The sequence below is a fragment of the Mirounga angustirostris genome, unplaced genomic scaffold, assembly GCF_029215605.1.
Source record: "Mirounga angustirostris isolate CCGP_5_RB_7025 unplaced genomic scaffold, mMirAng1.0.hap1 SCAF_5, whole genome shotgun sequence".
Lineage (NCBI taxonomy): Eukaryota > Metazoa > Chordata > Mammalia > Carnivora > Phocidae > Mirounga > Mirounga angustirostris.
Window position 1 is genome coordinate 31,001,065 of NW_026991713.1, and position 12,434 is coordinate 31,013,498.

The following is a 12,434-nucleotide window of genomic DNA, read 5'->3' on the forward strand; positions in this document are numbered from 1 at the left end:
CTGCCTTAGGCTTAGTTCATGATCCGGGTGTCCTGGGATCGAGCCCCACATCGGGCTCCCTGCTCAGCCGGCAGTCTGCATCTCCCTCTGCCCCTCCCCCCTGCTCGCTCTCGCTCTCTAAATAAATAAATAAATAAATAAATAAATAAATAAATAAATAAATAAAATCTTCAAAAAAAAAAAAAAGGTGGACAAAGCTCTGTGTCCTCATGGAGCATACATTCTAATGGGAGGAGAGACTCAAACAGTAAGATCATTTCAGATAATGTTAAATATTACCAGAAAGATCAGAGAGGGAGTGACTAGCCATTGCATCTAGGAAAAGATTTGTCAAGTTCTTTTAGTCTAAGTGAAGTGTTTATTTTAAGTCTATTACTCAATCTGTAGTCCTATGAATTCAGCTATCAAGAATGAAAAGAGCAGAAAGCAGATACACCATAACCTCTCTCTTTTCTTTCCTCTCTAGGCGGGTAACAGTTCATGTTTGCTTCATAAATGAAGCAGCTTTAAACAAATTCATTATCTGTCTGGAGTGACAGACTGCATTTTTATCTGTTCTTGTTACCCATGACTCTATATGGATGATTCACAAATTGGAACAAAGTGTTTTACTGTGAAACTGGCACTGAATTAATCATCTATAAAGAAGAACTTGCATGGAGCAGGACTCTATTTTAAGGACCTGGGGGACTTGTGGTCTCATTTAGAACTTGCAACTGATGTTGGGAGAGAAAGCACGTGTCCCAGACTGCATGCACCATTTTGCATGCCTCCAGAAATGTCTAATTGCTGAAAAGCCACATAGCTTTATTTTCAGTTACAACCTGCAGTTCATAGTTATCTTGGTCTCTGCAAGTAGATTTCATCCTGAACAGTGGGGGGTAATAATTTTTCTCAAAGGGATCTAGAAAAAAATTTAAAAACAAAAACTCAATAGCATCAGCAACTCTACATATAGAAAGCAGTGGAAACAAAATAATTGGATTAGGGCAACATGTCAGCCTTGTAGATGCTAATTAATGGTCTGGGTCTGATCTCGGTCTCTTCTTAACATAAACCTATATCCCACTAGACAAATGGACATGGTTAGCTGGATCTAATCATGCCTGGGAGCCAGTATTGAGTTAGAACAATGATGTCATCAACAAAATAAAAAACAACCTACTGAATGGGAGAAAATGATTTCAAATCATATATCTGATAAGGGGCTAATATCTAAAATCTACAAAGAACTCATACAACTCAATAGAAAAAAAAATCTATTTAAAAATGGGCAGAAGATCTGAATAGACATTTTTCCAAAGAAGACCTACAGATGAGAAGATGCTCAACATCAATCACCAGAGCAATGCAAATCAAAACCACAATGAGATATCACCTCACACTGTCAGAATGGCTAAAATCAAAAAGACAAGAAATAACAAGTATTGGTGAGGATGTGGAGAAAAGGGAACCCTTGTGCACTGTTGGTGGGAGTGTATATTGGTGTAGTCACTATGGAAAATTTTGAGTTCTCAAAAAAGTTAAAATAGAACTGCCATATTGTCCAGGAATTCTACTTCTGAGTATTTATCCAAGGAAAATGAAAACACTAATTCTAAAAGAAGTATAAACCCCTATGTTCTTTGCATTATTTATAGTAACCAAGATATGGAAACAATGTAAGTGTCCATCAATGGATGAATGGATAAAGAAGATGTGGTATATATGAGTATACACACACACAATGGATTATCATTCAGCTCTGAAAATGAAATCTTGCCATTTGTGACAATATGGATGGATCTTGAGGGCATTATCCTGAGTGAAATAAGTCAGAACAACAAATACCATATGATGTCTCTTATATGTGGAATCTAAAAAAAAATAAAAGTAAAAAAATTAAAAATACCAAGCTCATAGATACAAAGGAAAGATTGGTGGTTGCAAAGGACGGGGTGGGGGAATAAATGGATGAACTAGGTTTTTTTGTTTTTTAGTTTAAGTTGAATAAAAAGGTAAAAAAAGATAATAAGCCCCCCCCCAAAAAAAACCCCAAAATATTGATGCCTTTGCAGAGAGGAGACTTTCCAAAAGACTTATGGCCCAAAGCTATGAACACTGAACAGCAAGATAGTCACTGAGGAGCACATTCGACACCCTTTTCCCCTGCCACTGTAAGAGTGTATAAATTGTGCTTCCAAAATATATTATGAAATGGTTATATTCTAAAACTACTACAGAGTTATGTAAAGGGACTTAAGAGAAATTGCTGAATATATGTCGGTCCCATTTTCAATTTACATCATGAGAGAAAGTAAAAATAAATGATATTTAGTATCTAAAATTAGAAAACCACACCCACATGGTAATATGGGTATTGAAAACTAGGTTACTTGGCTTTTATAAGGCAGCAAGGAATCAGGAAATTTTAGTTATTTCTCGTATAATCACCATTATCACCATTAGTTTAAAGGATCCATTTATTTAAAATCAGGCACTGTATATTCATTAATGTTTATGAATTAAAGATAGCGAGCTTTATGTAGTTATGCATGTCAGTTTGCTATTTAAAATGTGTAACTGCGTTTGTCCTATTAAAAGTGAATTTGGTAAGAATTCCCAAGATGGACATCATGCTTTTAAACTAAAACTTGTTAAGACATTATGTGAATTTCCATTACCAATTTTTTTTATAGGCAAAGAAACATCTGACTAAAATGATTTCTTGTGGTTTATTTTGATGAAGATTCTTTTACTATATCATGAACACATACATAAAGGAACCCAAAGCTTTCTATTATAACTTAATTCTTGTTATAACATTATTGTCATGCTCTACCCCCTCAGATGACCATTTTCAGTGTCGTGATTTAAAAAAAAGGGAGGGCATGAAAAACTGTGAGCTTTCCTTTGATTTCAAAAGTCCAAGAATATCTAGCATAGTTGGATTTTAGATTATGTTCAAAGCAGATCCAAATAAAACTCGAGTGAAGTGGCCTTTGCTCTTTTTTTGTACCAAAGAGCCCAGATGATTTCTATGATCCTTCTTTCTCTAAAGTGCTGGGGTTCCTTAAAAGGTAGTCATTTCTCTAAGATACAACCCAGGTGCTTTGGGAAGCTGCATTGACTTATTCAGGCCCTTAAATATCCCCTGATAGAATCGACCAGTAATAAAATCAGAGGTCAGTTTAATTGCTGAAAGGACCTGTCTTAGTGTGTGACATTGTTTTGAGGAAAATAGATATAAATTAATATGAGTTATGTGTGCAGGTCAGGTGTAGATTGAGAAGATTGATACTTCTCAATTTAATAATTTGATTTATTTCACCAATGGTTTCGATTCTCTTAGGCATGAGAAAATGCTGTTTAATGAACTTGAGAGAACAATAAATGCACTTTTGTTCTCAAAGCTAGGAGCTGGGTTTTAACACTCAAGGACATGGTTCTAATCAATAGAGTTAAAGAAACGAATTCAGCAAGTTATGAAATATGGCATGATAGGCGAGGGGCAATATATTCTGCCTAATTAAATGTATTCGTTCATTGAGAGTTATGTGAATTACCAATTTTTAAAACACTGAAGTTTGATAAAATGCATGAACAGTAGAAAAAGGCTGAACATTATTTTGGATGCTAGGTGCTTGGGAATTGTCATATCTGCTTTGAGATAAATAGATATATATAGATATATATATCTTTGCTTTATTTTATCCAATATGTGTCCTAAATATCCTTCAGAAATCATGGAAAACTCACAAATGATACTATAAACCATGAAATCACCTTTTAAATTGGTGCCATGTATCTGATAGTTATCTTCTGTAACATTCCAAAATTACCTTTTAAAATGATCTCAGAAGTCTGCAGATTCTAAATTATACTAAAAGCTTTGCACCTCTTTGGTAGAACACAAGCCTATAGAGAAACTGGCTCTGTGATAAATGGTGCCTGCTCAGTGATACTGAAGTGTTGCTGGATTTTGTGTTCTAATCTTATGTGCTTACCACACTGCCACTTTTTAATGAGTCAGAGACAAATTGATTTTTTTCAATATGATAAGAATAAGTACCCTGTTCTCTTTAAAAAGGATTAAGTATGTGAAGAATGAAAATGTATGAGAAAGTATGTGTTTATAATGCAATGTTTGCTTTTAGTAAGAATTAAACACATTTAATTGAGTATTAAAGTACTTTGGGGAAACTCTGTGGCATATTTTGGTATTCTAATTCAACTGAGGTTTGAAAGTAACAGAAAAATCCATTCAGAATTCATTGATATCTCTTAATGTTTTTGTGCAGCTAGGTTTTGGTTTCAAAATGTAATTCCAACAGGAGGCATTTAACCATTCCCATTCCCACCTATTCTTTAAGAAATATTTTTCAAAAAGACAGTTTGGCATAGCAAGGTGGATGTGGGGGGAAAATTGTCAGAAGCCTCCACTCTGCTGTTAACTAATATTGGTAAGTCACTTCCTCTCTTTGGATCTCAATTTTTTATTCACCTTTATGGTGAAGTTGGAGGTCACATCTCCTTAGGTGTGAAACCTATTGATATATGACTGACAAACACAATAAAATAGATCTGAAATTACTCCATATAAAATATTGAACTCTGATCTCTGTGAATAAGCAATTTGAACATAAAAAGTCATTGCTGTTCTTGTTTGTAATGTAAATAGGATCCGTTAGTAAAAGTGAAATTAAATCTCATGTAGGGTGAATTGGATAACCATTTACACAAGAGATGGCTTTTTCCTTTGCTTAAGTAAACATTTTTGGATCGCCTCTGAAGAATGAAAACCGCAAGTACATTTTAGAAAGAGATACTATAAGATATGTGTAACTTTTGGAAATGCACCAAATTAAGCTTATTTAAATGCTTTCATTTTATTAAAAGCTTAGAGCATAAAACGTAAGATGCTCAAAGTTTTTGAGTGCCAAAAGATAATTTATAATCCATTTGGAAAGGGGTCATCCATAAATTACATATTAAAATTAGAAAGTGGGATAAGAATTTTAATTAAGCCAGCTTGTCTTTGAAACAGTATTATTTTGTGAAATTGGCATTAAAATATAAACATTCAAATTGAAATTCTAGTAATTTATGGTGTTTGATCACACAGTTTATAGTGTTGCTGCTTTCCATTAACAAGTCTGGAAATGCCTTTGTTACAGAAAAAATAATGGTACTTTAATTTCCTAAAAGATGTTTTAGAAGTAATTTATATTAAAGTAGATATTCATAATCCTAAAATGTTTCCTAAGCACTGTAAATTTATAACTGCCATCTCCAACTACATCCTTATGATGTTATTTTTAAAAATAAAATTAAGATAATTGTTTAACCTAAAAACCATAGTATTTTCAATTACTTGATTTCTCAGTTATAAGACTCAAGAATTTTCAGTAAGAATATCCTATTCTATATTCTAAGGATTAATGTGTGATTATAGTGTCCACTTGTCACTATTTTTTAAATTGATGGACTTGAAAAGTATTCAGACATTTAGATGGATGCATAGATATATTGCTAGTTCAGTCATAGATTGGAGTTTGCATATTGTAATGTAAATGTATGTCAACATTATTCTAGTTTATTATGACTGAAGTGTAATTAAATAAAAAAGGTTGTAAAATGTGATGTGTATGTGTATATACTATATGTGTACTTTTTAAACTAGGTATATGTCCTGACCCCTTTTTATACAGGTTGAATTTGAAATTACATTATATATACATATACTTTATTGTTCTAAATAAAGAATTTTATGCACTCTCAGAAGTTTGCCCTGTCATTTGATATCTCAAGATTATCACACATATTTAAAACATGGTTGAGGGGGCCCCTGGCTGGCGCAATCGGCAGGATATCTGACTCTTGGTTTCAGCTCAGGTCGTGAAATTGAGCCCACACTCAGCAAGGAGTCTGCTTGAGATTTTCTCTCCCTCCCCCTCATGCTCCTGCTCTCTAAAATAAATAAATCTTAAAAAAAAAAATGGTGGGGCGCCTGGGTGGCTCAGTTGGTTAAGCGACTGCCTTCGGCTCAGGTCATGATCCTGGAGTCCCTGGATTGAGTCCCGCATCGGGCTCCCTGCTCAGCAAGGAGCCTGCTTCTCCCTCTAACCCTCCCCCCGTCATGTACTCTCTCTCATTCTCGCTCTCTCAAATAAATAAATCTTAAAAAAAAAATGGTTGAGCAATTTATTAAGCTAAAATCAAATTTTTCTATAGAAATTCATTAATCTAGATTTTGTTGTCATATGGACATGAGATAAATCATTTTAATTCAATAAATATTCACTGGTTACTAAAATTGCCTTTGATTACCTGACCTATTAAGTTAACACTGTTTGATCTCAAGAGGTTTCTAATGGGGAAAAGATAAGAAAACCACTGTACTATGCATAAAACCACACTGAAGTAATTACCTAAGTGCAAAGCTTAGAGCATGTCCTTAAAGCATGCAAGAAGGAGAAATGGATATAGACTAGGTGAGATTATGGAGGAGTTGGTATTTGGGCTAAGACTTACAAGGGTGAGAGAAATTTTGACGGGAGAATTATACCCAGTTTGAGCAACACTTTCCAAAGCAAGAAGCAATAAAATTTCTTAGCTTATTCTATCGGAACAAACCAACGTGCCCTGGGCATATAATACAAAAAGAGATATAGAAAGAGAAGAGAGCACAGCCTTCTTGAATGCCACAAGAAGGGTAGATTTTTTTTTTTTTAAGATTTTTATTTATTTGAGAGAGAGCGAGCACAAGCGGGCAGAGAGGCAGAAGGAGAAGCAGGCTTTCTGCTGTGCAGGGAGCCCCATGCGGGGCTCCATCCCAGGACCCTGAGATCTGACCTGAGCAAAGGCTGTCGCTTAAACAACTGAGCCACCCAGGCGCCCTGAGGGTAGATATTCTTAGGGACCATGGGAAAATTCCCATTGCGTGTTTCTGAGAAGAAGAATGGCAAGATCAAACACCATGGTGGCTCATGTGATTTAGGCAATAAATTGTTATCTTGCTTAACCTCTGGTTGGTTTTTGACTCTTGAGACCACATCCCCTAGCTTTATAACACAATATTTATTCACCCATTTCTTTTCAACTTTGCTGTTTCTGCCTCCTCTGCTCAATGTTTATACTGCAAACTTTTACCAATATAAGCCTAGACAACTATAATCTTCTAACTGATCACACATCACTAACCCTTTTTCAATCAGTTCCTTAAGTTAGAGCGAATAATATGGAGACATGTGATGTTATTTTTCTCTGGTTAAAACACCTAAATGGTTTCTCGTTATTTTCAGAAGAAAACCCAAAGGCCTTAACGTGGCTTACGAGGCCCTCCTTGGTCCATCTCATAGTTTTTTTTTGGGGGGGGGGGATTAGTAATTGATTTCTTTCCCCTTTAAGCCATGAACAATGTGAGGTATAGGACCATGAATATTTATACACCTGTATTCCCCAAATTTAATACAAATAATAAGGTGTGTAATTGAAACAAAATTTGAACTGAACAGATATTACCTAATGTCTGATAAGTTATTTTCTATAATGTTTTATTATGAAAAATTTGAAATATATATAATAGTGGGCAGAGTAGTATAATGAAACCCCATATAAGCGTAACTTAGCTTCAACTTGACTCCACTATTGAATGATTTTGTTTTATCTAAGTCTCCTATCTATACTCCTTCTCCACTCCCCTTTTCATATTATTTGTAGGTCAATACCTAAAAATATTTGACCTGTAAATATTTATGTGTGTATTTATAAATTATAACTTTTTAAAACATAACCATAGTACACTTGTCACACCAAAGAAAAATGAACAATTCCTTAATATTAAAGAGTCAGTAAGTATTCACATGTCAATTTTCTCACATCGTTGTACATTTCAGTATTGCACTACAGCAGGGTATAAAATAATGGCAAAAGTCTCCCTTTAACATTGCATTTTTGTTCCCCCAGAGATCAACGCCACTAACTACTTTGTGTTAACTTCCAGAACTTTTTGGCATGAGCAAATCATATATGTATATGTGTCTATGTATGTATATGTGTATATGAATATAATATGTATAATACTATTCTCTAACCTTACCTTTTCCATTTATTAGAAGAATGTGTAACACTCTGGATCAGCCCAGATAAGCCTTTATCCACTGTGCCATTAGGGCCAGGAAATTATAGATGGACATTGAGATTGTAATAAAGTGTGTGCCCTTTGGAATTTCAGTCCATACTTAGCAAAATCCAATGTACTTTCAGAACTTTTCCTTCATCATCTTACTCAAAACGAGGATCTCTTCTGAGGATATATCTACCTCTTCAGCCCTCTCAGTTAGTGGCTGTGTTTCCTCCATAACTGTCACTGGGTCCAGAAGTGGGTACTCTGCTCTTCATTACTGCTTCTATTTTCTCCTCCCTAAGCCCTCCCAGATTTGAATCTCATATTATTAGACTATATATCCACTGCCACTCACTGTTGCTTCCATGTATAACTCCCAGGTTCCACTCCCTCATTTCTTGATGATGTTAGGCCTGGGTTCACTGTCACTCAATTCATTTATATTCCGGTCTTAATTCTTGGGATTTTGATATGCACCTAAGTGATCCTTTCAACATCCTGTCTTTTCAGGTCCTTGAACTTTTCTCCTAATGAACCAGTTCTCAACACCACCCTAGCCACTTAGTCTGATGGTGTTCCTATAGACTTTATCATTTCCATTAAGTGTAACGCATTCATATCTCAATTCCATATATTCCATCTCTGACCACCACTTTGTATCTTTCCAATTTACTCCCTTTGATCCAGTGGGCCTGTCAATCTATGATTCTATCATTTTCCACTAACTGTTAATCTTTGATGTCCTCTCTCCTTAAATGGGTTAAAATCCACAGTCCAGCATTATAATCATTCCCTTGCATATACTTTCTTCTTGATCCCTCTCGGTTCCTAATATTTGCCTGGTAAATGACACCCTGCTCAAATACAGTTCTCCATCCACTCTTTATCTGTGCTTGTATGGCTAAACATGACTGGTATACAATACACTATCATGCCTACTAGTTTCTCTATAGATTCCTTCCTGTCAAGTAGGTCTTAATGCTGCTCCAACAATTATATTTCTAGTCTATTGCTCTTCTCTAGTCTTTTTTGCTTTTTCATTCTCATAGCTATTTTATACGTTATTTTGTCTCCCAAACCCCCCACTGCATTCCCCATTCTCACTCTTAGTTCATAATCTTGGTTGCTATTTTACCTTGAAAATTGAAAAATAAATAAATAAATAAATAAAAGAGACTTCCAAAGGCTCCTAACACCTGGAGGCTGAGTTTCTGTGAAGCTAAAGAAACTTAAATTTCTGGTCCTCACACATTGTAGGTCTTTTATACATCATAGGAAGGAGCTAGCAATGGATTCACGTAGTAATATATTGTTGTGAAATTTGCAGCCACTTCCATTTATCCTTAAGGTATTAGTGTTCTGGTGTGGGAATGGCTTCTAGAAACACTCCCACTGACCACTGTACCAATTCACTAGGACACCATGACCCAAAATTGTGTGAGCAGAGGCTGTATCAGGATGCCCTAGTAAATGTGTCTTATGAATCTGGTACCAGAAGTATGTGGGTGATGCATGAGAAACAAGGTTTGAAATGAATGGAGGCAGAAGCCAGTTTGTGGAAAATTCTCACAATCATCACAATCACCTGATGTGTAAAATTATAAGTGGAAGAACCAGGTTTCATTAATGCCTGGTCAAGTCTTGGTAGCTTTCCCCAACCAGAAAATGCTCAGTAATATAAGTATAAACAAAACCATACATTTTTTTCCTCTTTTTTTTTTTTTAAAGATTTTTTATTTATTTATTCATGAGAGACAGAGAGAGAGAAGCAGAGGGAGAAGCAGGCTCCCAAGGAGCAGGGAGCCCAATGCGGGACTCGATCCCAGCACCCTGGGATCATGACCTGAGCCGAAGGCAGACGCTTAACCATCTGAGCCACCCAGGTGCCCCCATTTTTTCCTCTTAATTATGAGGAAACAGAATAGAATTTAATAAAATTGCTATGTTTCTTTTTAAAGATTTTATTTATTTGACAGAGAGAGACACAGTGAGAGAGGGAACACAAGCAGGGGGAGTAGGAGAAGGAGAAGCGGGCCTCCTGCAGAGCAGGGAGCCTGTTGCAGGGCTTGACCCCAGGACCCTGGAATCATGACCTGAGCCGAAGGCAGACGCTTAATGACTGAGCCACCCAGGCGACCCTAAAATTGCTATGTTTATAGAACCGGAAAATCTGTATATGAGGACACATGTTTTAGGCTTCTCAATGTACTGGTCTTGACAAATGTGTAGCGTTGTACATCCACCATTATAGAACATACAGAACTGCTTAATTGCCCTAAAAAATCTCTTGTGCTTTATGTATTCAACATTCCTACCCTCCCCTGTACCTCTAGAAACCACTGATTTTTTATTTTCTTTACAGTTTTCACGTTTTCCAGAGTGTCATATAATTGAAATTCTACAATATGTAGTCTTTTCAGACTAGTTTTTTTCAATTAGCAATATGCATTTAATGTTCATCTATATTTTTCACTGCTTTATAGCTCATTTCTTTTTATCATAAAATAATATTCCATTGTCTGGATGTGTCATAGTTTGGTTATCCATTTACTATTAAGAACATCTTTAGTTGTTTCCAGTTTTTTGGTGATTATGAATTAAGCTGCTATAAACATTTATTTTTTGGGAGACATAAGTTTTCAAATCAGTTGGGCAAATGCCTAGGAGCATTATTGCTGGACTATATGGTACAACTATGTTTAGGTTTGTAAAAAACACAAACTGTCTTCTAAAGTGGCTGTACCACTTTGCACTCCCAGCAGCTACGAATGAGAAGTCCTGCTGCTCCACATCCTCTCCAGCAATTTTTATTGTCAGTTTGTTGGATTTTAGCCATTCTAATAGATGGGGAATAGTGTATCATTATTGTTTTAATTTGTAGTTCCCTAATGACAAATGATGGTGAGCATCTTTTCATAAGTTTACTTGCCATCTCTTTATCTGCTTTGGTGAGATGTCTTTTCAAATCTTTTGTCCATTTTTAAATTGGGTTGTTTCTTTACTATTGGATTTTAAAAAAGGTTGTATATTTTAGATGCAAATCTTATGTCAGATATGTGTTCTGCACATTTTTGCTACAGTTTGTGGCTTTTCATTCTCCTAATAATGTCTTTCACAGAACAGCTTCAAGCATTTCTTTAAACATACTATAAAATGTTCTAAAGAGGTTCTGTGTAACAAGATGGTCTCCCCAACATAAGGCTTTTGGAAAATAATGACATTTTAAGGACTTCTGACTTTTAAGGACATCTAACATATAGTTTTAAAAACTCAAAAAATCAAAACACATTAGAAAAAAAAAAGTGATAAAACTCAGACATATTATTTAACTCCAATCTGGAAAGATGTTTTGGAATAGCTCATAAAAACAACTGAGAAATTGTAAACTCCTAATTCAAATACATTAAATGGATGTAAAGATTCTGTAATCTTTATATTTATTTATTAAAAACCTAGGAGTTTTAAGAAGATGGTGGAGTAGGGGAATCCTGAGTTCACCTTGTCCCATGGACACACATACATCACAGCTACATCCATGCGACTAACTCTGAAAACCACCTGAAGAATGGCAGAACAGACCTTTCACAGCTAATCATAGAGAGGAAGCCACATCAAAAAGGGTAGGAGGGATAGAGACATAGCTGGGAACCAAATGCCTGGCAAGACTGACCACGAACAAGAAGGACATCATGAGTATGAAAAAACAAGAGGATCAGACCCCACAATGAGCACCCCTGGCATTGGGGACCTGCACTGGAAATACAGTTCCCATAACATCTAGTTTTGAAAAACAGTGGGGCTTAATTCTGAGAACTTTAAAAATCAGTGGGGCGTAACGCCAACAGCTTTAAAAACTAGCAGGTTTAACTCCAGGAGAGCCAGAGGGTGGTAGAAAACTGAGTCACTGCCCTTAAAAAGTCAGCACACTAAATAATTTGGCCCAAGACACACGGTTCAGAAGCAGCAGTTTGAAAAGCGCCTGGGGTATATGTGAAGGAGATTCACTGAATAATCTTAGAACATTTGCTGGAGGTGCAAGGATCTGCATGTGATTTCTCCAGGAACAAAGGTGCTGGTGGAAGCCATTTGTTTCCCCATTCCCCAACCAAGATAGCTAGGCACTTTCTGGAACCAGTGCTAACACCCTCCATCTATCCTGTTAGAACCACGTGACCTGCCCCAGTATTCCCCTATGAACCCACTGCATCCACCCTGCCTGCCTCAACAGGCATCCCTCCAAATCAGCTTCTGACCCACTGCACCTGGCAGGCAGCCCCAGCCATGACTGGCACCACACCAGAGTGACTCATGCCCTGGTGAGGGTGCA

At 36.1% G+C, this 12,434-nt stretch overlaps 1 protein-coding gene across 16 annotated transcripts in view; it reads left to right on the forward strand.

Moving 5' to 3' along the window:
* Positions 1 to 12,434, forward strand: part of KITLG (KIT ligand) — a 200,069-nt gene that overhangs the window by 76,291 nt on the left and 111,344 nt on the right. For 4 of the 16 annotated variants that reach the window (XM_064590811.1, XM_045872882.3, XM_054506891.2 and 1 more), the window contains one exon: positions 467 to 5,763. The exons of the other annotated variants lie outside the window; for them this stretch is intronic. In XM_064590811.1, coding sequence (XP_064446881.1) covers positions 467 to 536 — 70 coding nt within the window. In that variant the 3' untranslated portion in view covers positions 537 to 5,763. Of the gene's footprint in view, positions 1 to 466; positions 5,764 to 12,434 lie in introns of those variants that run through there. 16 annotated transcript variants of the gene reach the window in all.